This window comes from Rissa tridactyla, chromosome 14 (genome assembly GCF_028500815.1).
Source record: "Rissa tridactyla isolate bRisTri1 chromosome 14, bRisTri1.patW.cur.20221130, whole genome shotgun sequence".
In the NCBI taxonomy this organism is placed as follows: domain Eukaryota; kingdom Metazoa; phylum Chordata; class Aves; order Charadriiformes; family Laridae; genus Rissa; species Rissa tridactyla.
Genome location: NC_071479.1, coordinates 5,129,044 through 5,153,839, shown reverse-complemented (window position 1 = coordinate 5,153,839; position 24,796 = coordinate 5,129,044). Strand labels below are relative to the sequence as shown.

The following is a 24,796-nucleotide window of genomic DNA, read 5'->3' as shown; positions in this document are numbered from 1 at the left end:
TATACTGAGGGCTTACCTGAGAAAACAAAACCAAACTAAACAACCCGCCTCTTTGCACAGCTGGAGTTTAATTACACATGTGGCTAGATTAATATATGCAGGAGCACGTTAGGGTGAGAGTGTGGGGGGACAGGGCACAGATGCACGTGGTGGGTGTAGGTCTCGCTGTCTCTGGGACCCCATCCTACGCCTGAAATGCCGCAGCACATTTACTCCTGGATGCCACCGTTTCTGCCTTGCTCATGTGTCCACTGTGGGGAGGCAAGCTGCGATGCTTCTGGGTGGCATCGTCTCGAAAATAGTCTAAGTATGCCCTGTTTAGACACTTGATGTGGAGCAAAATCAGAAACCTGCTAATGCACTACTTCCTTTGACAAAAGAAAATGTAACAATGCAGAAAAAATAATATCAAGCCATCCCTGGTGCTTCTTCACTGCACTGTCTGCTTGAGTGGCCCCATCCAGAGACTGCACTGAGAGTGCTGGGGGTACTCAGCAGTGCTTGGCAAAAAAAATAAAGCTAAATATTCTACACCTGTATCCGGCGGAGCTGGTGCTTGCCCAAAGCCAGGGGCAGGAGCAGGGGGCTCCTGGCCGGCCTCCCCCAGCACTGCAGTTGAGCAGAGGTCTGGGGCTTAGGAGGGATTTCTGGTTTTAATTCTACCCACCTCCATGGTGACATTGGCCTTTCTACAACCTGAAACAGAAGCAGCTAAATGGCTGCTTTTAAGCTCATAAATCCAGCCCCGCCGGAACACCCCACCTTCCCTGTCTGCCCTCCTTGGGGAGCAAGGCACTTCCAACACCCACCAGCGCTTTCTGCGGCAGCTGCTGGTTTAAAATACCCCGCGGTGGCAAAGAGCTGCTGCCACCCCTGAAAGCAGCCCGGGTCTTGCCAAGCACCGGGGTGTGCCGGTGCCTGCTGCACCCCGCAGGGTGCAGGGCAGAGCGCTCGGCATCGGCTACCGGCAGGTACCCACTGTCCCTCTGCTGCCCACCAAGGGTGCGACCTGCAGCTGTGCGGTCACCGAGGGGCCCAGGGAGCCGGCATGCAGTGACCTGCAGACATGAACGGTGCAGAGAGATGGGGAGAAGCCAGGTGGGTGCTGAGAGATGGGCACCCTCGGCTGAGCCACCAGAGCTCCCGGGGGGAGGCAGCACAGGCAGAGCTGTCGAGGCTTCATACCCCCCTCAATCTGTTCAGGGGGACACGGATCTCCCAACAGCCTGGCCAGGACTGCACCCACCAGGGCAGTTTGGAAATAAAATGCTTCCTAAAGCCTGAGCAAAATTTACCTGCCCTCTGGGCAGCACTCCACCATGCAACCACAGAAACCAGTATCACCAGTAACAAAAATTAAAGAAAACAATGTAGGCAAATGTTACCTGAGGATTTGAACGCTGTCAGCTCTACAGCCTGAAAGAGGGGAGAACATTTGTTAGGAGAAGGTACAGGTCTGATTGCTTCGCTGCTGGCAACCCCACAGCACCCTCCCTGGGGCCAGCAGGGCTCCCCCAGCACCCAGCTCCCTGCCACTGAGTCACCACACAGGCCGGGAACCGGAGCCTTCATCCCTGTCCCCGAGGGATGGCACCTCGCAGGGTGTCCCTGGACACACTGCACCTCTCAGCAGTGCCGGTGTGGTGAGCTGTGACCAGCTCCGCACCCCACCTCCAGGACCCCTCCAGCCCCAGGGTGATCCAGCAGGCTGGACACCGTGCTGGAGACCCCAGGAAAATCCAGGAGAAGAGGAAAGAGAACTTTCTCCCCCCTCGCTGTGGTGGAAAGAGCACGCGCATGCCCGCACCCTGTGCTTACGCGATGGTTAATACTCTGTGAGGTGTGAAATTCCTGCTCCCAGCCCAACAGCAATAAATATCACCAAACAACATTTAAAAAAGCTGAAATACAAAGAACATCTCGTCTGTGTCTGTATCTTCACTCACTCAGTGTTTTGTCATTTTAAGTGTTTTCAAACGTTTTTAAGTAGCATCTTCTCTTCATCCAAACTATTGTGCAGCTGCCAGTGACATTCTTAATTCCCCGCTCCTCCGGCGAGTGCCATGACTCATTTAGCCAGGGAGCAGGAAAAACAGCACTGACTTGTGTAAGTAAGGAGCAGGGAAAGCAGCACCTCTCCAGCGGGGCTCAGCTGCGCCGACCACCTCTGCTGTGAAGATGGGGCCGGGATGGAAACTCCCCGCAGCCCTCGGCACCGATGCCGTGGGACCCCCACGCCGTCACGGCACAGCCCTGCTGAGCCCCCATCCCCAGGCAGGCACCGGCAGCAGCCTCGCCTTTTGCTGCATCCACGTTAATTTGAAAGGAAACACGTATATTAAAAATGCAATGTTTAAGCAGCAAAGACACAGCAAAGCCCTCGGTGACCCTCACACGGAGGAAAGCGCTTTCTGTCTTTGCCTGCTAGGAAATGCCACGGCCTTGGCATTTAGGGGATCTGCCGCCTCCTAATGCTCCCTGCCTCAGGAAGCTCAGGCCCCTGGGCTAATCCCTTTGGCCCACGTCTCGCATCTGTGCCAGGGGCTTAGCCCTGGTCCCAGTTTACACAGCCAGCAGCTGGCTGGCTGAGAAAAGCATCACCTGCGACTGAATCCTGATGGGCGCTCAGCACGAGGGGAGGAACGGCATTAACCACAATATAAATCATGAGAGATGAAAATATGGATTTTATTGAGTGGCTTCAAAACGATATGCCAGCTATAGAAGTATTATCTATTGGATAAATAAGAGCTGTCTATGTGACACAGGTTTTCAAAGGATAAATATTAGAGAGGGAGAGAGAGATCCTTCAGCGAGGGACTCAAATGAAAGTAGCATTGGATTTTATTCTGAGGAAATTACAGCACTTGTATGTCAAGTGCACAAGGACTGATGATCATTTCAATAGTGGGAGATGGAAGTTGGATCAGAGCAGTCAAATTTGAATTGTTCCCTGCTTTAGGCCCTACCTCACTGAGCTCGACATCACACTCCCGAAGACAGCACAACGTGCCCTCCCGGGGGGGGACGCGGCTCGCCCTCCACGGGGACAGCAAGCCCCTGCTGCCCGCTTCTCATCTGCTGTCCCTGGGGAAGTCTCCTGCCTCGATCCCTGCCTGGCCCAAGTTCACTGGTCCTTCTGTCCATGTATGCTCCTGCTACAGTCACCTCCCAGCGCAGCAGCGGGGCTGGTTCCCCATGGGCTCAGGGGTGAGCTCTCGCCTTGGAAATCGGCCATTCAGGGTCCTCCTCCTCTCCCGCCCCCGGAACACGCTCTCTCCCCTGTTCTCCTCTGCTGCCTGCCCCAGCCCCAGCTCCAGCAATCGCCTCCTGAGCCAAGCCCTGCCCTTAGTGCAGCCAAGTTAGGCCACTGGCCAGGAGCTCCTGCCCACCAGCCCACCCTGCTCTCCATCCTCTGCTCCTGCAGAAGGAGCAAACACTCCATTGCATCTGGCTTGACTATGAGGAGTGGCCACTATGGGCGTGAAAACATACGTCTCAAATGATTTAAATGACTTAAATCAATACGCTGCCGATAATGAGTACATATCTTAACGAACCAAAGTCTTCGGGATGTGTATGAAAACCTCCTCGGTTTTGACAGGCAGGCCGTGTGTCTGGACCAGCCCCCAGGAGGAGAGCACTGATGCTGTGCTAATGCACTGCCTGGTTCCTCACCAACACTCAGCAACCTCTGTAACACCGCGGGACAGAGGGGGTCAGCGTCACCCTCAGTCTGCGCACAGGGCAGAAGGGTCGGGCAGCTTCTGGCACTTGCTCAACATGAAACACTGACTTTGTGCCACAGCTGGTAACACTACCAGGTGTCCTCCATCCCAGCCCCTCGCTGGAACCATCAGGCACCATTCCTATGTAACTACTATGCTCTGTGTATGGGTGAAGGTGGAAAAATAACAGAAGACATTACATACCGGTCTCTCAGGTGACATAATTGATGAAATCCCCATGGGAATTTTGGCTCCAAAATTTCCTAGGGGATGAAGCATCACTATGAGTTTGGAGACTAGAGAGTAGAAATATTCATGCTTTACCAAGAACTTGGTGCTTTGTGTCTCCCCTAAGTATCTCCCACTGGAGCAAAAGGACCAAACAGGTTACCTGCATAATTGCACCCACAAACTGGCTGGAGCATGCAACACCTATTTCCTAGAAGCTAAAACCCCTATTTTCCTATTGCCACCTTTGCCTCCCCTTCTCCAGAAAATTAATTTTAAGAAACAAACATGGATTCTTGCCTCAAGAGAATGTAATGCTGCATAACACGGTGATGAGACCCCGCATGCCCACACCCAGCCAGCCTGCAGGCATGAACCTCATCCCTCTGAGATCCGCATCACGGTCCCTGCCTTCCCTGGGAATCCTTCATCCCGTGCTGCATTTGCAACACCAGACCCCAAGTGCTCACAGAGGCACGGCAAGCAAATGAGTAATTTCACCACATTTTACTGTGGTCTCATGGCACAGCCTGGGCCAACAGCAATGGCAACCCTTTTTACCTTTGTTGGTGATGTTCTTCACTGGAGGGTCTTTCTGCACAGGGCTCGAGAAGGCACTCTCAGCTGCAGAGGGACTCGGTTTCCCTGTCTCCCAGGAGGTCGTGTTTCTTGGACTTGATAAGTAGTTGATGGGATGAGAGCAGTTCTGTGATGACAGGGAAGAGCCACAGGACAGTGAAAATTGCAACATGAGTCTTTGCTAGATCCAGGTCCAACTTTAAAGACTGATTTCATCTGCCTTGCAGCCCCTGGGACTTTGACTCCCGTCCCAGCCGGGTACAGCAGGCTGCTGCCTGATCAGGGGAGATTATCTTTGGGTCCGTGCTGCCCGACAGGACTGCAAAGAAGGGAGACAGCCTCTGCCACACTCCCTACATAAGATGAGAAAAATAAGACTTCTTTCCAACATCATCTCCTCAAAGGAGTCTAAATGTACATCTAGGGCCCTCCTCTGGTGGATGCATGATGAACGAAGGGGGCAGCAGGGCTTCCTTGTGACTTACTGTGAATGAGAGTGCTTTCTTCTTGTCCTTCATCCTCTGGATGGCATTCCTCACCTGGAGCAGAGGAAGGACATTAGAGGAGGCCACAGCAGCTCAAGCAGAGCAAGTCATGGAGAAAACACAACCGCTGTCCCAGAAGCACAGTCGGGGCTACGCTGCCTTTTGCACCTACTACAACCCCAGCTACCCCCTGACTGCTAACAACGAGTCGCTGTGACGAGTGACTGAGCCCCAAGCCAGGGGCATCTCTTACCTCGCTGTTATAGATTGCATAGACCAGGAATATGTACAGGCCCTGGAAAGGAGAGAGCACAGGAAGGGTTAGAGATACACGGCTGGTTTGTGCCGCCTGGCATGGGAGGAAATGAGTGTGATGGAGGAGATGAGCATTACAATGGGTGAGGGCCCGGGCTAAGGGGAAGGGGCACAGATGGTGGGCACGGCACAGCCGGGGACAGCTGGGCAGGAAGGACCTTCCTTAAAATGACACTTGAGACCAGGCTCTTCCCAGAGATTCCAAAGGAGAGCTGGTCCCTGCCCCAGTCCCTCCTCCTTCTTGTCTCCCCCCATGTCATTTGGGGTGCGTGGGCATCTCTCACTGGGCACTTGGCTTCCTGAGACGAAGCTCTCCCACACTCCCATTCACTCGTGCAGGCAAAATCCCCCAGGAAACACCTCCTTCAGACCTCAGAAACAGAAACCACCAGGAACGAATTTCCATGTGAACTGAAATCCGGGAAGCAGACCTCCCTTCCCACCGAGGATTGACCCTGGGCGGGGCTTTTGCCAGCCTCCCGCAGACCAAATGCAGTGTGATGCCAGGAGCAGTTCCTCTGTCCCATGCAGTGACAGACCACAGCGTTAACAAGACCCTCTGACCCAAATCTAGTGGGGTATGGACCCAGAGGCTTTGCTCAGCCCCAATCTGGACAACCCTTCCCGTCGGCCTGGAGGCCACTGCCTGGGGCTAATTACAGCTCCAGACCAACGATTTTGGCCTTAAGGCAGCCCTATCTGGTCCACCAGATTTATGTTATATCTGTGGGGTGTTTGTTATCGCAGCTAGATAAATCAGCCGCAGCAAGAAAAGTAATCCATCTTGTCTTCAATGAGCCTTGCTCTTCATCTGCGAGCTCTTGGCAGGCGTAATGGTAGCAGTACCCTGGCGCCGTGCCATGACCTGTCCTTCAGCCAGCAATGCTGGTCACTCCCCCAGACCAGATTTCTGGCCGGGCTGCCAAGGCAGGTCTTCCTTGAAATAATCATTCTGGATGAGCGCGGGGAGGGGGGTCGGCTGGGAGGAGAGCGAGGAAGGAGAGGAGGCCCAGCTGCAGCGGCGGGCGGAAGCGGGACTGCTGCTCTGGAGGAGCCCATTGCTGCCTGTGATCCTGCCTGTGCTCTCGCCTGTGCTCCTGCCCTCGTGCCATCTTCTCCCGGCAGGGCCCGCGATGCCCCGGTCCCAGCAGCTCCCCACCCACAGTAGGGTAAGCGCTGGGTGGCCACAGGCGAGAGCACAGCACATGCCGGGGCCCGCAGAGCGGGATGGATGCTCCTGCCTGGTGTCCCTCTGTCCAGCAACCACGTCCCGCTGCGCTCTGCACCCCCGGGCTGGGAGCAGTGCCGTCTCCTGCTCCCCTCTCACCGGAGACCCACGAGTGGCTCTGTAAGTCCCTGCCCTGAGCCAGCCTCAGGACCATCCTTCCAGCTCTCCAAGTCCAAATGAAGCCGGCAGGTTCTACCTACACCGTTTCTTGACACCTCCACCCACCACTGGGGGCTTGGCAGGGTGTCGGTCCTGCTCCCTCTGAAATCCTGGGCTGGAGGGAAGGCGCTGCCGCCACCACAGCCACCTCCGGCACAGCATGGCTCCGCGTTGCTTCTCCATCACTCGGCTGAATTCCTGTGCTGCCTGGCTGGAGAAGGAGTTGTCGTGTTTGGTGTCGACGCACAGAGTAACCTTGAAGACAGGCTTCGGTTTCCGCAGATAAACAGAAAGCAGTCAAACAAACAAACAACCACAGCAGCAAAACTTTCCTGCACAAGACTCGCGCATGAAGCAGCACGCTGGCCTTAAAGGAAATTCCAAGGCGATCCATAAGACAGTCAGCGAAGGGGCTGGAATGGGCCAGCTTTGTCCCTGCTTTCTCTCAGCTCCACAGCTCCCCACCAGCCCTCCTTCTCTGGGGCAATCTGCAAATTGACCTGAACGTGGACATGAAGGGACAGAGGCAAACAAGCACAGCACAGTCACGGGCAAACCCTCACTGTCTGTCCACGCAACAGCCACGGCTCCTGCTGAGCTTTAGGAGAAAGAATAAAAACAAAAGCAGCAATAACTCAGAAAGCAAGGGAAGGAAACAAATCCTGACCCAGCAAACACCTCAGCTCCTATCTCACCCAAGGTGTACATTCTCGTTGTTTGTGAGAGGGAGTCTCAGGAGATGTATCATCCAGAGGACATGTTTATTAATTTCAGGAGTTATTCCTTGTCTCTCAAGAAACTTATATGCCCAGCATCCATGTTACTATGGCCAGCATCCCACAGCCCCTCTGCTGGCACCGGCGATGAATGGAGGCTGCCTGAGCCATGGAGGACACAGGCTGGACACATTGTCCACCCACAGTCAAGGGGTACTGGCAGTCACTGAACAGGGAACTTGGCCTGGGATTTCCCCTGCCAGTGCCGGGTTGCAGAAGGAAGAGCAGCCCTGAATGCTACTGGAAGCATTCAGCTCTCCTGATGGCTATCCAAGCCCGAGATCCTCAGCAGGACCCCTCTGGTGTGATATGCGTGCTTGTGTTTTTACAACGCTGAAGCAATGTGGGTGCTGGGACGCTGGGCTCTGATCTGCCTCTCTGCTGATGTTGACAGAGTTCACCCAAGCTGAGAAATGTTTTTTTTTTTTTCTGTGAATGAAAAGAAGCTGGTGCTGGTCTCAGCTCTGTTCACCTCATCACAGCACTGAGCCTGGAGTTCTCTTCTGCTCAATAACTTAAGCATGGCATGAGGAGGCAAGGAGAACTGATGCTATATTTAATTACAGTTAGGACGGGCCTCCTGCCACCCTTCTGATATCCCTAATAGCAGAGATGTGGAGAGGCATCCCTTGTCTGGCCTTGGAACATCCCCATCTGAGAGCCGACGGATGTGCGTGAGCAGCACCCGGCCGCTGGACCCTCGCCAGCCACAGCCAGAACATCCCTGAAGCAACCACCCATTGTGTGCACGTGGTGATAACGCCTGCACTTCACCCTTGGAGAGCTGGGCCAATGCTACGCTGAAACCGGCCAAGTGTGCCAGAGGGAAGCACTGTGCACTCCGCTGCTCCGTAAGCGAAAGCTACAGCAGGAGCCAATTTCCGTTGAATCCAAAGAAAAAAGGGAGATAGGGGTAGAGAACTCTTTGGACCCCAATGGTTTGGAGGGTAGTACCCAGTTGCTCTTTTGACTTGGATGCCCTGGAGTAGGATTTGTCCTCACGCACTGGGCAAGGGACTCTGAAAAATGTATCTGTGGATGGCGAGTGCAAAGGGACAGGACCGAGTGTGCGGGTGCCCGCGGGCGCTATCCTGAGTGTGTGTGTGGGTACTCGCAGGCGTCACCTGGCATAGTCTGAGTGATCCCAGGGGCTGGACTGAGCCCCTGCCTGTTCCCCCTGGCCAGGTCCCTGCTGCCAGGAGCTGCCTGCAGAGACCCCCACCGCCCGCCTTGGCTGGTCCCTGCTGCCATGACAGCACAGTGGCGTTCAGCGCTTCTCTAGCTCCATCTACAGCTGCTTTCTCTCCAGGTTTGGAAAGCTTCTGCCAACAAGGGAGCTGACGCTTTGAATCGCAGGTGGCGAGCACATGTTCTGGGACTTTTTGTCACCATGTGTCCCTGAGTTTCAGATCTCCCGAGGTCCTGGGAACAGTCCTACCTCAGTGCAGAACTGAGCGCTCCTGGCTGCTGTGACTAATACAATTCGCTTCGCTGTCTTAACCACATACAGGCTGGTTAAACTCTTGATGAAGTCAGTAAACTTAGAAGCAAATATTAAGTATTGCTTTACACACCAGGGTCACTTTCTGCCCTATAGAGATCCCTGTTCACACTAAAATATTAACAACGTGACTCTGAAGTATGGTAGTCACAGCCATGGCCCTGGAAGACACCAAGACAAGTAAATAGCCTTCAAAATGTAGCCAGATGATGCTACCTAAAGAGGCTGAAGGAGATGACAGGACTCACCCAAGGTCTTGCAAGTCAGAGCTAGGAAGAGCACACACACTTCCAGCCTCCCCGTGCGAGGCTCTGATCACCAGCCCACAATGCAATCAGTCCCACCTAACACCCCTGCATCCCACCAGATTCCAGTGCAGCTCTCACCGGGCACTGGGAGCATCCCTGGGGAGCAGCTGCATGGCTGCAGACAATATGGATTTCAGGGGTAAAGATTTTCAGTCCTTGATTCTTAATTCTTCTTCTCCCATCTGCCTGCAATAATGCTGACTTCCAGGCAAAGGGGTGGTGGTTCTGCCTGTACAGCTCTTGGGCCACAACCTCTACGTACGTCTGAACGTGAACCAGATGAACCACTCAACCTAGAACACACCATCTGAGCAGCCATCAAGCACACTATGGCTGGACGTGACCTTTGAGATGCTCTCTGTGAAGAGCCCCGTTCTGACAGTGGTGCTGGCACACGCGGCCCATCCCTACCCTGTAGGAAGGAGGCTCACATAGCAGCTGGGATGCCTGCCCCATTAAACTGGACAGTTACCATTTTAATTACCCATTAAATGACCAAATCAGAACTCTAATGAGGTTCCCTACAAGCACGTCAGTTTGCAAGTGTCGTTTTGAAACCATGCTAATGTTAGAAAATCTAACATGAGAAACAAGATTTGAACTGGAAAGCTGTGTAAGACACTCCAGAGACTGGTGCTGAAGGGCCATTAGATGAACCAGGTCTCCAGGGCTGTATTTCATATCTTGCGAGTATGAATGAACTCCGTTTTCCCAGACAAAACAGCGCTGGGAAAGCTGGGCTGGGCTTCAGAGCTGACAAATGTCCCCAACTATCAGGACAGGTAGAGGACACTGAAGCACAAGAAATGCAGATGCCTGCTTGGCTGTGCTGTGAGGATCCACCTGGTACAGGACTCACCTGGAGGGAGTTCAGCACGATGAAGACATAGGCCCAAATGACGCTGAGGTGGACGAGGACCCCGCAGACCCAGGTCAGCCCCAGCACGGGCAGCAGCACCAGGACAGGCTTGGCTGTGGCCCTGTCAGGAAGACGAGCTCAGAGTCACCTGGGCACATTTCAAAGCTGAAACACTGTGCACTGGCACCCACCCCCCAGCCCCCAGCTCCCCATGGGGGTCCCTGTCGTGTCCCACGTCCCTGAGCCCAGGGAGTCCAGGCAAAGCACCCCAGCCTGCCAAACACCCTTCCTGGCTCTGCAACCCCTGCCCAGGGTCTCGCCATGATCTGCCTGGCGCATCTGCGCTAGGTTATGGAGCACTGAGCGGAAAAGCCCTGGAAAGAGCTCCAGGGGTTTAGGAGCACCTTGGCCTGTGTCTTGCAGAAGAAACTTCCCTCACCTCCATGCTGGAGGCAGATCGCCTCCCCCAGCAAGTGCCTTTCAGACAGCGTGTCCAGCAAGAGGCACCCAAGATGGTAGCCAAGGAACAAATTCCTTTGCAAACAAAATTAGTTAAGAGGGGAAAATCCAAACATTTCACCTCCCAGCCCCCAGTGTGCCAGCCCTGCTCTTTATTTATCACTGAGAGTTAGCAAGAAGGGAGCTCTGACGTCATTAGCCATGAGAAAACAGCTATTTTCCCCCCAATTGCTGCCACAAGGAGGGCTTCTGTATTTGTTTTATTAGCATATAGATGTCACCCTGCCCTCCAGCAATGCCCTATCTTTGCGCTTCTGTAAATTTGGGAAAATTTATTTATGATACAGGGGAACAATGCGTGTCTAGCAGGGGTATCCGGCGCCAGCTAACAACAATAAAGAATCACAGAGGGTGATAAAGTAATGACTCAAGCAGCAGTTTTTTAGAGGTCTCTCTATATCGACTGATTACAGAAGTCCACACCGCCCCTCCTTCCCCATGCATGAAATCCCCACCAGCGTTACTGTCAATCCACCAAGTTCCAAACTCGTACTTTTTATAATGGCAAACAGCCCAAACCCCAGTACTCTCTACAGCCGGCATCCCGCTGAGGGGCACACGCAAGTGCTAAGGATGGGAAGGGTGGGAGACAAATTCAGTTATGAGCCCTTCAAACTGCGAATAAGAGAGGAGCCTCTTCTGCTTTGATTTCAGCAGACGCTGCCAAGGGTCTCCCGTCCCAAAGTGGTGAGAATTAGGAGCGAGAGTGCAGATGTGGGAGTCCAGCACCGGGTTGCCCAGGCTGAAAGTGCTGGCTGGGCTTCTCAGCGGTACAGACGTCAGAGCAGACAGGCTGCCTTTGGGTGATACACCGTTACCCTGCAGGAGAAAATCCTTTCTGCCCTGACACTCTCCCAACTCACGGTCTTTCACTTCGCCAACGCAAAGACTCTCAGCTCAACAGTAATTCCACCATTTCATACTCAGAGCACGGCTGGGGAAACCCTTCCCTGCTCACCATATCTGAACTCCAATCTGGTTCTCCAGGCTGCTGTTGGGCGTCAGCATCTTTGATCTCCTGCGAGCACTGGACACAGTCACCATCACCACACGGAAGAGCACGAAGGTGTTCACCTGTCAGAGAAGAGCCATTGGACCCAGTCATCTTCTGTAACCTCAGCTCCACTGGCATGAGGCTCTTCTGCTCTACAAAATTCTCCTCTAAACAAAAATTCTCCTCTAAAAGCAGCAGGAACTCAGTAACTGCCAGAACTTGGGGAGAAAGATATCATTCCTGAGAAAGCAGTGAATAAAGTACCCCATAGAGCTATCCACACAAGTATGACATCTATAAAACTTATCTCAAAACTTCTCCTACAGAATGTATTCTCTGTTAAGTGTCTACTCTAGACCCCTTAAACATTGCACCTTTTCCTGCTACCGTGTTGTCTAATGACACTGATACTACTTCAAGGACATAGATGTTCCCGTATTACAATCAGACCTTTAGCTAAGGCAACGTCACGGTCAATCTACACATTTATCTACATTCCCAATTTGACAGCCAACACAAGAACTGGTCAGCAAAATTTTCTTAAAGCACTTTTTTCTCTAAAAAAGCTGCTTTGGTTAAAGACATTATTTGCGTTGTGAAAGTCTGCACAAAGCATAACAAAATTTCTCCTCTAAAAGCAGCAGGCACAACGAGCCCTGCGAGCAAGTCCCTGAGCTAGAGAAGTGCTGACCCCCCCCGACTCTGCATCGCCTTCCTAAAACCGGGCACGAAGGAATCGCGCTTTCCCGGCAGGTTTTGGCACTTACTGCCAGGATGAAGAGAACGGGCCCAACAAAGGCCCAGATGACGTTGGTCTGAATGTTCAGCCAGCAATGGTTGTCTGCCACATACTTGTTAAAGGAAGTTGCAAGGGTCACGCCCACGATAACAACGGGAAGGCCTGCAGAAGAAAAGCACAAATTAAAGCCCAGGAAAAGCAGAGATGACCCACGCAGGCCAGCCGTGCTCGAGACAATTGCTTCAAACCCCCCCTGACCACACACGCTCCAGCATGAGCTGGCTTAGCCTCTGAAACCCCATGAGTAACATCAATTTACTGCAGCCGAAATCTCTCCCGGCTCTACAAGAGCAGATTTATACGCTGTCAGCATCACTCTCCTAGGTATAAAGCATTCCAAGTCCTGAGTCCTGACCAAAGCAATTTACTCCTCAGATTGCTTTTTTAACAAAATGGGCAATCATAGACATAAAACAATCCCAAATATTTGAACCGGTTGTCCGACGTCCAACTAGGCGTGTGTTTTGCAAGGAGCACTGACCTGAGGAGGCTCCTCTTTGATACGAAATTCAGCTTATTCAAACGAGTTCCATGTCCCTAAAGGGTTCGCTCAGAATAAAGGGTGCTTAGTCCGGACCCTGTTTATATTTTGATTACTGTCAGGCTGTAGTAACGCTCTCCAAGAACAAGAACTTACCATAAACTTTCTTCTTCATTTTTTTTGTATTGAACTCTTGGTTTTAGAAAAATAACAGAAATGCTTTTTAACTTATATTCTAAGACCGGCAATGGACACATGAAGGTACGAAAGCCTCTGCAGAGCAGTGGTACCCGACTCACATACTGAATCAAACCAAACACTCTGGAATCTCTCCTATTGAAACTTTTGCTAGAGAAAGAAATGGACACATTTTTCTGAGCGTGTAGATACCCCAGCCTGTCACGTAGTAGAACTTCATTCTCCTGTCTTCACTCATGTTGACTGCTACCACTTTGCTCCACAGGAGAAGTCCCTCTACCAGCATCCAGGAAAAGGCTGCCATGAAGAAGAGATGAAGGCAGGCAGTGACCGTGAAACACAGCACCTGGAGAGAAGAGAAATCACACGCTGTTTCAGGAGGAGGAGTCCTCCGGGAGCTTCTGAGCGTGTGTGGTCAGGAGCGTAACCTGCAAATTATTCTGCAGAATGTGCAAAAATGTATTTAAACATCCACAAGCTCCAGGAAGAGTTCTTAAAATTGCAGCACATGACTAGCCCAACTGTTGCAGCTCACATTCATTTCATCTGTGTGACCACCTCAAACCACAGAAGAGGGAACAGATAAGCATCTTTTCCTGCCATTCTTGGACTTCCCTTGCAGCTTTCTCATCTCAGAGATGCTTGATCCAGCCCCGGGGTATGAAGAGGACACAGAAGGGGACAGAACTGTATGTTGCTGTTTTATAACTACTTACATTTCCTGAAGGATTTTTTTTGTCAGAAACATACTGTCAGAAAAAGGGTGAATTTTCCTGACAGTCTGCACAATGCATATATGCATATCTCCAGACACAGAGACACGATTCCTTCCTAGATGCAAGTTACAGGTAATTAATGAAACATTAATAAAAGGGATTACACTTCTGTTGTTTGCTCTGACAATAATGCTTGAGTCAGCCTGGTCCTGCTGGCCACACAGGACACTTTGTGGTGAGACAACTTACCTGGTTGGCCTTGGCCAATTCACTGAACATGAGCAGAGCTTCTGCGGCAGCTAACGCAAAGATCAGGTTCTTGTGCACGGTCATTCGTTCACTCTTGGGCACACTGAGGACGGAGAGAGGAAGCCCTCAGCTGCAGCCAAATGAAAGGGTGCACAGGTTCTTACTAGTCCTTGCTGGGCTGTGCAGACCTGCCTGGGTGACCTGCGATCTCTCTGCTACTCACTGCAGAGACGACAGTCCGAAGAGGCAAGGGGCTGCCCTGCTGGGCAAGCACCTGGTGCTGGGGACGTGCCTGGGCACGGCTGCGCAGACCGTGGCCAGGGCTCCATGGACCAGCGAGGATGAGGCGGAGGAGCCACTGCTGTGCTCACAAGGCAGATCTCTCTGCTTGCCAAGTGACACAGGAGGGTTGGCACTTGCAGACATAGTCTTTGCTCCATTTATTTTATAAAAATTAACTCTAGCAGAGCAGCTTTTATGGTAAACATTATTAGTTTAATCATTGATAAGTCTTCCCAGGGACACTCAGGTGTGTGCAGAGCTCACACAAACACCTGCCCAGAAACAACCAGCACGGCACCCCCTCCCAAGCCAACGGCAGCTGCTCCCCTCCCTCCCCCTGCTACGGACCACCAGTGCAGCCCCCAGCCCCTCCCCGCGCACCCACATCACCCCGCACTGGCAAAGGAGGCCTTGTCTGGGTACTTGTTCTGAAGCAAAATATCGAACAAAAAATGCAGAGAAGGCTACAAGTGTCTGGACTTTTCTTACCCAACCACCACGAATAAAATGAAGGTAACTATCAAGGCGCAGAAGGAAACTCCACATCCAATAAAAGTCAAGGTCTGCAGCGTGAGCTCCTCCTTGGTGGTCCTCTGCTCCAACCATGAAAGAACAGAAGAGACAAACCCCCACCAATTAGCCACAGACTGCTTGCAGTCCTGGCATCCACCCCACAGAGTGGCAGAGAAAGGCTCCTCCCTGACCTGCATCTCGTACACCTGCAGCAGGACAGCAAAATTCGTGGTGTGGTTGCAAACACAGGCAGTGGAGTCCAGGAAAGACGTCACCACAGAGCAGCCGGCTGTGGACCACATCCCACCAGCATCTGGGCTAACACACAGCAAAAAAACCAGAGAAAACATACGGAAATTACCATCCACTTCAACAGAAAGCCAAGGCGTTAAGAGAATTTCATTCTCCCAGAAGCAGCAAAGTCGAAAGGAGGTAGAAGAGGATACCAGAGACAGGTCTTCACATGGGCTTCCCTTTGGCTCATCCTGCATCTCAGCAGATTTGCTGAGATTAAGGGAAGATCAAATTCAGAGCAGGGCTAGTGGAACTGTTGGTGCAGTAACCAGCTGCGTTCAAAAACACCCTCTTCCCACCTTCCCCAAGCCGATCCATGCCAGTTACAAGACTGGGACTCTGGAGTTTTTTTGCACTTGAATGCACTTTTGCACTTGCACCAATCCATAATGTATCACAGTCTCAGTGTTCCCACTGCAGTGACATTCAGCAAAAACACATCTCAATGCCAAGCAGTATTTATGGGGCTGGCAGTCCTGCATGTCTGTTGGGCTATATATCTTGGACCAACCCTCCTTTGTTGCAGACAACAATCATAATTAACTAGGGCTTTCCATTTTAGTTGTATATGCCTCATTAAAGGTCATTTGCTTGTGAGTGACTTTTCCAAAGGAAATCTTCCCAGGAGAGTGCTCTATTCCAGCAGATAGAGGATGCCAGCAGGCAAGCAGGCAAAGAATTAGATCCCTAACCTTACCATTACATTTATGTTGTTATGTTTGGTTTTCCAGTGGAAGTAAAAACTCATAAATCTGGAGACCCAAATGAAAACAAGGCACCTGAGGCTGAAGTTCCAGAAGGCACAGATGGGCCCCAGCAGCTTATTGGGCAGTTCCTGCAGGCAGAGAGGGAGAAGAAGAGATTACACAGCCATGCACACACTGTATGTGGACTGATGCAGGTCACTCGGCTGCAACGAGGTCTGTCAGCACAGGACAAACACCTCCCTGGGGAAACAGGAGTCAAGGTGTGAGACCTGGGCACAGGACACCCCTAAGTCCCAGAGCTCCAGGGGCCTTGGGCCAAGGCCGGGCACAGCCTTGGGGCCAGGCTGCACGATGCTGCTGGGGTGGGCAGCTGGGGAGTACAGCCACGTCTGAGGGTACCTGGACACGGTGCTGCAGGTGGTAGCGCACGGACGTGCTGATCTCCTGGTAGTCACTGAGCAGAGTGGATGAGATGACAGCAGTGCCCACCGTGGTGCTCAGGTACCTGCCAGGGAAAGCATGCTGCTCACAGGTGCAGGAACCACCAGAAAACAGGATCTCACATTATACAAGACAGCCGGAGAGATCCGGAGCCACTCCTGGAGTGCTTCAGTGCCACCAGCGAAGGCACAGGGCAGAAAGTACCTCAGATTACCTGGCAAATAGAAAACACCACCACTCCCGCCATGACTGCAGGGGGTGACCGCACAGACCAGGCACTGGAGCATCCCGAGCGGTTGGCAGCCGAGCAGCGCCATGGCCCAGCCAAAGGCCTGGCGAAGGAAGGAGCGGCGTGTGCCGGGCTGCGCAGGCTGCCATCCCCACCTAGTGTTCACAGCTCCCCGGGAGCTGGGTGCTGCCTCCCGCCCCGCTTTGACAGCCCCATCCACATGGGCCCCGCTCTGACAGCCCTATCCACACGCGCACCCCGGCTCCAGCAGCTCCGGCCCCAGCCGGAGGGGACCCTGCAGCTGCCCTGAGCTCTGGCCCCAGCCCGCCCCAGGTACCCTCCGGGGAAGCAGAGGCACGCAGAAGAGACACTGCGGTGCACCACTGCACATGGGCAGCCCCACTGCACAGCTCAGGCTGAGGTGTGCCAAGAGCCTCTGCCTCCACAAAGCACTGCCCCGGGAGCACCTTTCCATTGTCCTGTCTCCGCAGGCATATTGGAGAAAGCAGGGACAAGGACAAACGGGATGGGATGGAGCAGGGTGGAGGTGACCCCGAAACAGAGGCATTGAGAGACTCAACGCAGACTTGGAAACAATTTCTCCTGCGGTGCCGAGAGGGCAGCCCTGGGCTGCAGGGGTGTTTCTGTTTCACTCACTTCTGTCCTCCGTCCGAGGCAGCCACGTCCTGGAAGACAGCGCTGCTGCCAGCGCCGGACAGGCAGCGCTGCAGGGAGCTGTAGCCGAACCACATGTTTTTCACCATGACTCCGTGGAGACCTGGGCAGAGAGAGCATTGCGGGATGGGCGCCAGCACACAGGGCAGCTCTGAGCAGCCCCTGCTCCAGCACCGCTGCCCCAATCTGGGGGTGGGATACTGGGGGTCCAGGGCACCCACAGCTCCAAACTGTGCCTGTAGAGAGGTTGTAGATAATCTCTCCCCCGCAGCCCATCTCCCTTTCACCACGGGCATCTCCTCCCCACGCTTCCACAGACTGCATGTGTGTGGGGTAAAGAGCTCCTGCTTGTTAAGGAAGATGCTGCAGAAGTGCCACGGGGGGACCCAGGGAAGCACAGGCGTCACAACCTACCTCTGGCTTTCAGTCTTTGCATTTCTTCTGCGGGAACTTCAATGAGGTCGTGTCTGCCTTTCTCAGGGCTCTGGACCAGGTACGCCTCGCTGCTCAGCTCCTGCCCGCTCATGTCCAGCTTCCTGACCTCCATCCCTGTGGAAGCGGTAAAATCAGGTACTGAACCAGGGTTCAGCCTTCCTCCAGAGCTACTGCTACAGCAAGGTACCACAAGGATATTAGAACCCCAGCCAAGACCCACAGCAGCAGCAGCAGTCAGATCTCTTTCAGTGCAAACCATGTGCATCTGGGCTCAGTTTGTCTCCTGCGCCCAAAGGTTTCTTACAATCCTTCTACAATCCACAGTGTGGGAGACGTCTGCCACACTGTGACACTTGGGCACGAAGGAAACGGGGACAAGACCATAGGGTTAGCAAGAGATGAGCCAGAGAAGGAGGGGTGCCAGCAGTGGACTTGGACTGGGAAGCAGACGGGACGACTAAGCTGGGTCCCAGTGAGATGCCCTCCCCAAGCTCTGCCAGTGCCACTCACCAACATTCCCATGCTGGATTGTGATCTTTGTCCTCCCTGCAGTCAGCAGTGGGGCTAAGTGTGACACCATTCTGTCGCAGAGCTCAACAACAGCCATGGGCCCTCTGATAACCTGCAAACACAGACAGAGCAAAGGAAATCAGCACCTGCACCACCAGCTCACACTTCCCACAGCTCACAAGTTCTCTTAAATGCTTGGTCCTTGGCAGAAAAAGAGAAGTTGGGACTCAAGGCTTTTGTTTCACTTTTCTTTGATTTCTTCAATGAAGTATGTTCCCAGTTCCTCCAGCAACGGAGACAAGACTGGCAATGAGGGAAACTTGCTGGTCTCTATAAAAAGTCATTAAAACAGCATGGAAATAAACAACTAAACAGGCTTCTGGAAAGAATGGAGTTTTTTAGACCTGACTTCTGACTTTTGCAAAGCTGTAGAACAACGATCCTCTCTTCCTGGAAAGGGTTTCACCCAGAAAGAGACTCTATTGCTGGAAGGGTAGTGGTGACTGGCCCCATTACTCAAGGTCCTGCGTGTGCTGGGCACCACAAGTGCCACCCCTGCAGTACACAAACCCAAACCCTTTCTCCTGCAGCAGATACATCTGCTGCACCAGCTACACTGTGCCAGAGCTGGTTTTATGCCACTATCGAGAAGCTGTGAGTAATTGTGGCCACGGAGACCTAAGCAACTCTAAGCGATGAGGTAAACTGAACTATTCAGCATCCTTTCATCTCTGGAGGTCCCTGGCTTGGTTCCTGGAGCACTGGCCAGGCCAGACGCTGTCACACATTTCCCAGAGACAGGTGGAGAGTGCAGACCATACAACAGACACAAAGGACCCATATGAGAAGGGAAGGAGCTAATGGAGAAAATCCTAACGGGGGTGGGATGATGGAAATCCCTCACACAAAGCCTGGCGGTGTTTTGAACAGTGTGGGGGCTGATGACAGATAGCTCCTTGGCAGCCCACCCACGGAAAATACAACAAACTATAAAGCGAAGGGCATTGCCCTGCCAGAGACAGCAGGATGTGGGAGCAAAGAATCTACAAAGCACTGGGAATCTGCAAACTGTGTGTAAGTCCTGTAAATCCAGGCTGACAAAGTGGAGAAGCTTGAAGAGAGCTGAGACAACCACTGGAAGGCACCATTTGACTGCACTTGTTTGCACCTCCAACAAATGAGGTGATGGTAAGATAGCTGGCCCTTATGCGAGCTGCCAAAGAGGCCCTATGCCCATGCTTGCAGCAGTTTCACAAGCTCCAGAATATGGCCAGAAAGGCTAAATGTGACCATGCAAGGACAGGTCCTCAGCCTGTGGTCATACAGCAGGACAAGGAGCTGCACACACAAGATGAACAGATGTGGCCCACAGCGGCCAGACTGCCGGTGACACTGTTACCTGGCTGACTGATGACCATGTTTCAATATTCTGCTCTTCCAAGATTAACTCCATCACTTCCACATAATACTGGCCCAACTGCTCCAACATCTCCAGATCCTCTCCCTCCTGGACTTCCACATCAGAAACTTGCTTTAGCAATTGAAGCACCGCAAGGAGGTCAGACGACTCCAGCACGGGTGTCTCCGCTTCCCTCAGAACAGTTGTCAAGACATCAAGAGCACCAAGAGCAACAGAGAGGTTCGTGTCTTGGACACCACTTGTGAAGAGGTTCTCAGGAATCTGCCATGGAAAAGATGTTTTAGTTCAGTGCAGAGCCCTGATCAGCTATGCCTTGGCAATGCCTTGCACATCCTCACTGGGGTGAGGACACTTGCCTGGCCAACCAGGCATGTCTTAGGGGAGGATCTGCCTTGACATTTTGAACTCTTTTGTCCAGCCTCTCAACCTCAGTGAGCCGAGTCAACCTGAAGCAACATTTTGCTTGTTTGATCATAGCGTGAGTTACAGCTGTATTGGTCACATGTTTCAACAGCAGCTCAGAAAAGGCCACAGGTGTACCTGCTGGCAAAGTGACCTCAAACACCAGTAGGTGCCAGCAAGTCCACCCCAACAGCTCCTGCCTGCTCCCAGCGTCAGCTGCCTCTGCTGGGGCTGCAGGACTCACCACAGTCCTCTCCGCAAGTGTGTTCACTCGGCCAACAAGCGAATGGCTGGTTTCCAGCTGAGCTTTTTTCAGTTGCCAGTATGCATCTGAGAATAAAGCAAAAGCATAACCATTGCATGGTGTCTAGCAGCATGGTTAACACATGCCATGTTCAAAGCCTGGGGAACAGTCCTCAGATGGTGGGTAAGTTTGTAGGACAGTTGGGACAAGGAGACTTCACAGCTGTATTTTATTTCTAGTACAAGATCCCATCTGGAAAGACAGTCTAACACTTGTTTTCTGCCTCCTCCCCATGTTCCCCTGGCCAATGAGTCTGCAGATGCCTGGGCTGGAGGCACTCTACAGCATTGCATCCAGAAGCCATGTAACACGTACAACCACTGCTTAACTGGAGAACAGCGAAATAACCTGTCAGAGAGCATGCAACTGAAGCAAAGTCAGAGCTACAGCAGGTTTTGCATGCGATCTCTTCAGAGCGGACACGAGGCCTCCCCAACACTGGCCATCATCCTAGCTAGGACCTCCAGGAGTGAATGCTGTGGAAGTAATGAATAAATAAATAACAGATGCTGTACCCTTTCTGTAGCGACAGATAAAAGGCAAAGACTGCAAACAAGATGCGTAACTGAATCCACTGCTGCCAACTTCAAAAACTCGGCATTCCTCAACAGGCCCTGTGGAAACACACACAAACAGAAGGCCCAGGTCCCCCAGAGACACGCCATCCCCTGCAGGCACCATGTTTCCTGCAAGCAATCCACAAACCCCGATGAAGACAAAAGCTGCCGGCTGCTCCTCCAGCAGCCCCAGACCGGGCTCAGAAACTGCTCCCGACCCGCCTGGTAAATCCTTTCCAGAAGGAACCCAGAGGAGGCGGCAGTGCCAGATCCTGAGTTCGTGATCTATCAGTGATGTCACACCAGTCTGGCTGAGAGACCGAACCCCCCCGCAGCACAGCGCCGAAGCACCGGGTGTGCAAACCCAGGAAGCAGCAGCGCTGACAAGTAAGCCCTTTCTCTCCATAGAAGAGAAAGCCCGTAATTAGCCCAGGACATCTGAAGAGCTGTCTTTGCCAGGGTCATTGCAGGGGTCTCCAATGACCCAGGGTTTAGTGAAGACTGTCCTTAATCCAATGATTTGTAAACCACCCAGCCCAGCTCTGAATGTGCTTCTGCTTTCCTTCCCGGAGGCGAAGCATCATTCTACAAACTGCACCAAATTCCCTCTCTAAGGACAGGACTGGCTTCTCAGACCATCCCTGCGTTCTGATCCCCCATTGCAGGAGAGAGCCGAAGCAGCGAGGGGAATGAGACCTACCTGGGCAAAGAAACCGTGCGGTCACCTCCTGAACGGTGCTTTCAACCTCCAGAGCTTTTGAGCTCCACCCAAATACAAGGTCTTGCTCTACCACCCAGCACGACCGAACCTTCTCAATCTGCTCCGCGCCGAGGACTTTCTGCCAGATGTGCAAGTCGGTGATGTTCCCACTGAAGGACTCTTTCTCCCTGAAGGTGCCCCCCAGGGAATCTTGATCCTGCCCAATTATGAAAGTCCCCTGACCGTAGATGGCCTGTGGGGCAGACGGCCCCACAGCACACAAACCGCTGGCAGACGCCCTCCTTTTACCATCGGCATAGATGGCCCAGGTCCCGTTTTCCTGCTGCCAGGTCACGCAGAAGTGATGCCACTGTCCATCAGCACGGAACACAGGCAGGTATGGGGAATGGTGCCCGTGGACTATGAGAGCAAATCGAACAAAGTCTTCCTCGTCGACAAAGCCACGGAGCTGGAACTCGTTAATAAAAGCCGGCACAGCATAGGAGAAGATGGTAGCAATCTCCTGGGTCCTGGTGTCCCACTGGAGGTGGGCGCAGGCTGTGACAGCAGGCAGCGCTGGGAAGTCAGAGAGCACCTTCACATATTTTGTGTCTGTTTTGTCTCCAAATACCAGGACTGGTACAACGTGGTCCCCTAGAAGGAGAAATTTCAGCCAGCATAAAGGAAGAAGCATGGGCCAAAGCCTGCTCACCTTCCACTGGGACGAGACCATCATTTTCATCTGCCCCCTACTCAAGCTAAGGACTCGTGGGCCCTGCAGGCAAGGACATCCTGTGAGCATTCAGCAAGGCTTCTGCTTCGCCCCTCCCTGGAGGGGTCAGGAAGGCAAGCAAGCTGAGGCTGTGTCATTTCAGCAAGTGTAATTTCCAGAAACTTAGTTTTTGAGCAAATAGGATTGCAAACAATGAATATGGAAGGAACAGCATGTTCCCAAGCATCCCATGCTATAGCAACCAAGAACATAGTCAAATAAGACCTTTGAGGCATCTGCCATGCGGTGCCTTGCTGCTGGGGAACACACTTTCTCCTGGTCCTGTCTCTAACACCATTGCTCTGCAGGACCCGCGGGTCACAAATGGCCAGGCTGGGCAAAGCCAGACCGGCTTTATGGGAGATGGTACCGGAGGGCAGAGCAGAGGAGCCCCTTTGCAGCTCCTTTCTCTTGCAATGCATTAAAAAATCTTGACAGTGACCAGCTGATGTGCTGGGATCACTGTTGTTCATGCTGCCAGTCCCAGCTTGGGACTAGAGGTCCTAGGTGTTACCACAGTGACAATAGATAATGAGTGGCAACTTTTCCAGTCAGATGAATTTTTCAGGATGACAAAGATCCAGCAGTGAACCAGTCTCCAAATAGTCCAAGCCCAATTATACTCACGTCTCCATTTTGGTTTGTGCAGGACACCGTCCCTCTCGTTTAGCCAGACAGAACCTCTGATGTGGTGGGACTGCAGCAGTTTGCCGAGGGAACCTCGCTCACTGTCCTGGGGTTCAAAAAGCAACTGAGCAAAGCGTTGTTCACAGGATCTGTCTGCGTGCCACCAGTCCAAAGCAGTGGCCACATATTCGTACATGTGTCTTGAGGTCTCCATCGTGACAGGAGCAAAACCTGGAGAAAGAAAGACACACACTGTGTGGAGAAACAGAAAGCCTCTCCCATCCACTCTTGTGCCACATACACCACAGGGTCAGTCTCCTGCCGCAGCCCCAAGCACTTACAAATACTGCCTGGTGCACCCCGGAGGAGCTGATGGTAGGAAGCTCGTTTTTGTACCCAGCCCTCGGGATGCTCAGTGGGCACAGTGGGACGGAAAAGTCCAGACTCTATTGGACCAAAAATGCAGGACAGTGATGAGTCTGCCCACAAACGGAATGGCTGGCGGAGGCTGGTGCTGAGCATGATCCTCTGGGACATACGAAACCCAGCTCGGTCCGAAGAGAAAGCTCCCTGCGGTATGCCCAGGGATTGCCCTCAGGGTAGCTCGTTCAAAGCAGTTATTTGCAAGCAAATTTTCTCATTTCGTCCCCACTTCCCAGTTCCCAACAGCTTCTGCATTTGCCGATGCAATTTGCAAGCACAAAATAATCCGTTTTGTTCGCAGTTACAGCAGCACAATGACGAGCAGCTGAGCAGTACTCACCTGATGTCAGACAGTAATTTCATAGTTAGCCAAGCAAATACCTAGCTATGCAAATATAATTTCAAGCACAAAACAGGGTATCAGAAAAAGTTTCTTTACCTTTGTTTCTGCCACCAGACATCTTTTTACACGCTGTTTCTCTGTGCTGAATATTGCTTGTAAAAACAGACAGAAGTACTGATAAAAATACTAACCTTTAGAAGTCTGATTCTTGGCAAGGGCTGCAAAGGTAAAGAGACTCCTGGACAGACTACCGACCTGTTGGAGAGGATGTTTTGTAACATTCATATAAAGCATTAATGTTATCTCAAATACTCAAATTATAAAAATTACTGTAAAACTCACCAGAAAGCTGAAGAACCAAGAATCAGGTCTCAAGTCTCTCCTAAACATGCTGACCAGCTGGAAAGCTTTCACCCTTTGCTAGAATAAACAAAACATTACTAGAGATGCACTGCAGAGACAAAAGCATTCTGCAGAAAGCTAGTTCCCAGCCAGGGCTGCTTTCTTCAGAAAGTCTTGAATGAAAAAGGAGAAAATGACTCTCTCTGAAGTACCTGTCCTGGGTAGTACCCCATCAAAATAATTCTCAGTTCTTCTTAAAGAACTCAAGGTCTCAGTTTAACATTTGTTTCCAGGATACAGAATAATTCATCGTAAAACATATACAGATGCACAATATTAATAGAGAGGCAAGTTGGCAGAGCCTCTTTATCTGCACTAACTAAATAAAAAAGCCATCATAAATTGCATCGTTAAACAGTTAAGCAGCTTTTCACGGTTCTTTTAAAGCCCACAGGAATACAGCACCAGAACAGATCCCGCAGACCAGTAAATCCAGCTCCATGAGCAGTGCCCGAACACACAGCCCAGTACCATGGAGCCGTCCCAGAGAGTGCCCAGTGTCGGGGCGCTGCCGGCGAGCACCTGCCACATCACCTCTGCTCCGCTGGAGGGGAAGCCTGAGCGCACCGCCCTATAAAATCCAGTAAACTCGTAGAAAAGGGTACGTAAAGATACAAACATGGAAACTGGCAATGCGA

General features: G+C 52.3%; 1 protein-coding gene across 1 annotated transcript; it reads right to left on the bottom strand.

Annotated features, from left to right (window-relative positions):
- Nucleotides 1-209: 209 nt before the first annotated feature.
- On the bottom strand, nucleotides 210-24,146 carry ADGRD2 (adhesion G protein-coupled receptor D2). The gene is made up of 25 exons (XM_054221126.1): nucleotides 24,099-24,146; nucleotides 23,948-24,011; nucleotides 22,991-23,221; nucleotides 21,592-22,245; nucleotides 20,850-20,948; nucleotides 20,275-20,360; nucleotides 19,608-19,889; nucleotides 18,209-18,320; nucleotides 17,678-17,812; nucleotides 17,246-17,366; nucleotides 16,318-16,423; nucleotides 15,991-16,046; nucleotides 15,109-15,235; nucleotides 14,894-14,997; nucleotides 14,123-14,225; nucleotides 13,350-13,503; nucleotides 12,447-12,580; nucleotides 11,644-11,759; nucleotides 10,167-10,287; nucleotides 5,274-5,315; nucleotides 5,021-5,074; nucleotides 4,518-4,662; nucleotides 3,933-3,991; nucleotides 1,386-1,416; nucleotides 210-325 (listed from the first exon to the last, which is right to left on the bottom strand). The coding sequence occupies exons 1-25, from the start codon at nucleotides 24,144-24,146 to the stop codon at nucleotides 210-212; spliced, it is 3,300 nt and encodes a 1,099-aa protein (XP_054077101.1).
- Between the last annotated feature and the right edge of the window lie 650 nt (nucleotides 24,147-24,796).

Excerpts from the sequence above, each read along its gene's own strand:
- ADGRD2 (XM_054221126.1), bottom strand. The coding sequence starts at position 24,146 with ATGTTTAGGAGAGACTTGAGACCTGATTCTTGGTTCTTCAGCTTTCTG. Across the intron at positions 16,424-17,245 it reads GCCTCGGACGGAGGACAGAA|GTACCTGAGCACCACGGTGG; the intron begins GTGAGTGAAACA and ends TTTCCCTGGCAG. Across the intron at positions 4,663-5,020 it reads AGAAAGCACTCTCATTCACA|AACTGCTCTCATCCCATCAA; the intron begins GTAAGTCACAAG and ends CTGTCATCACAG.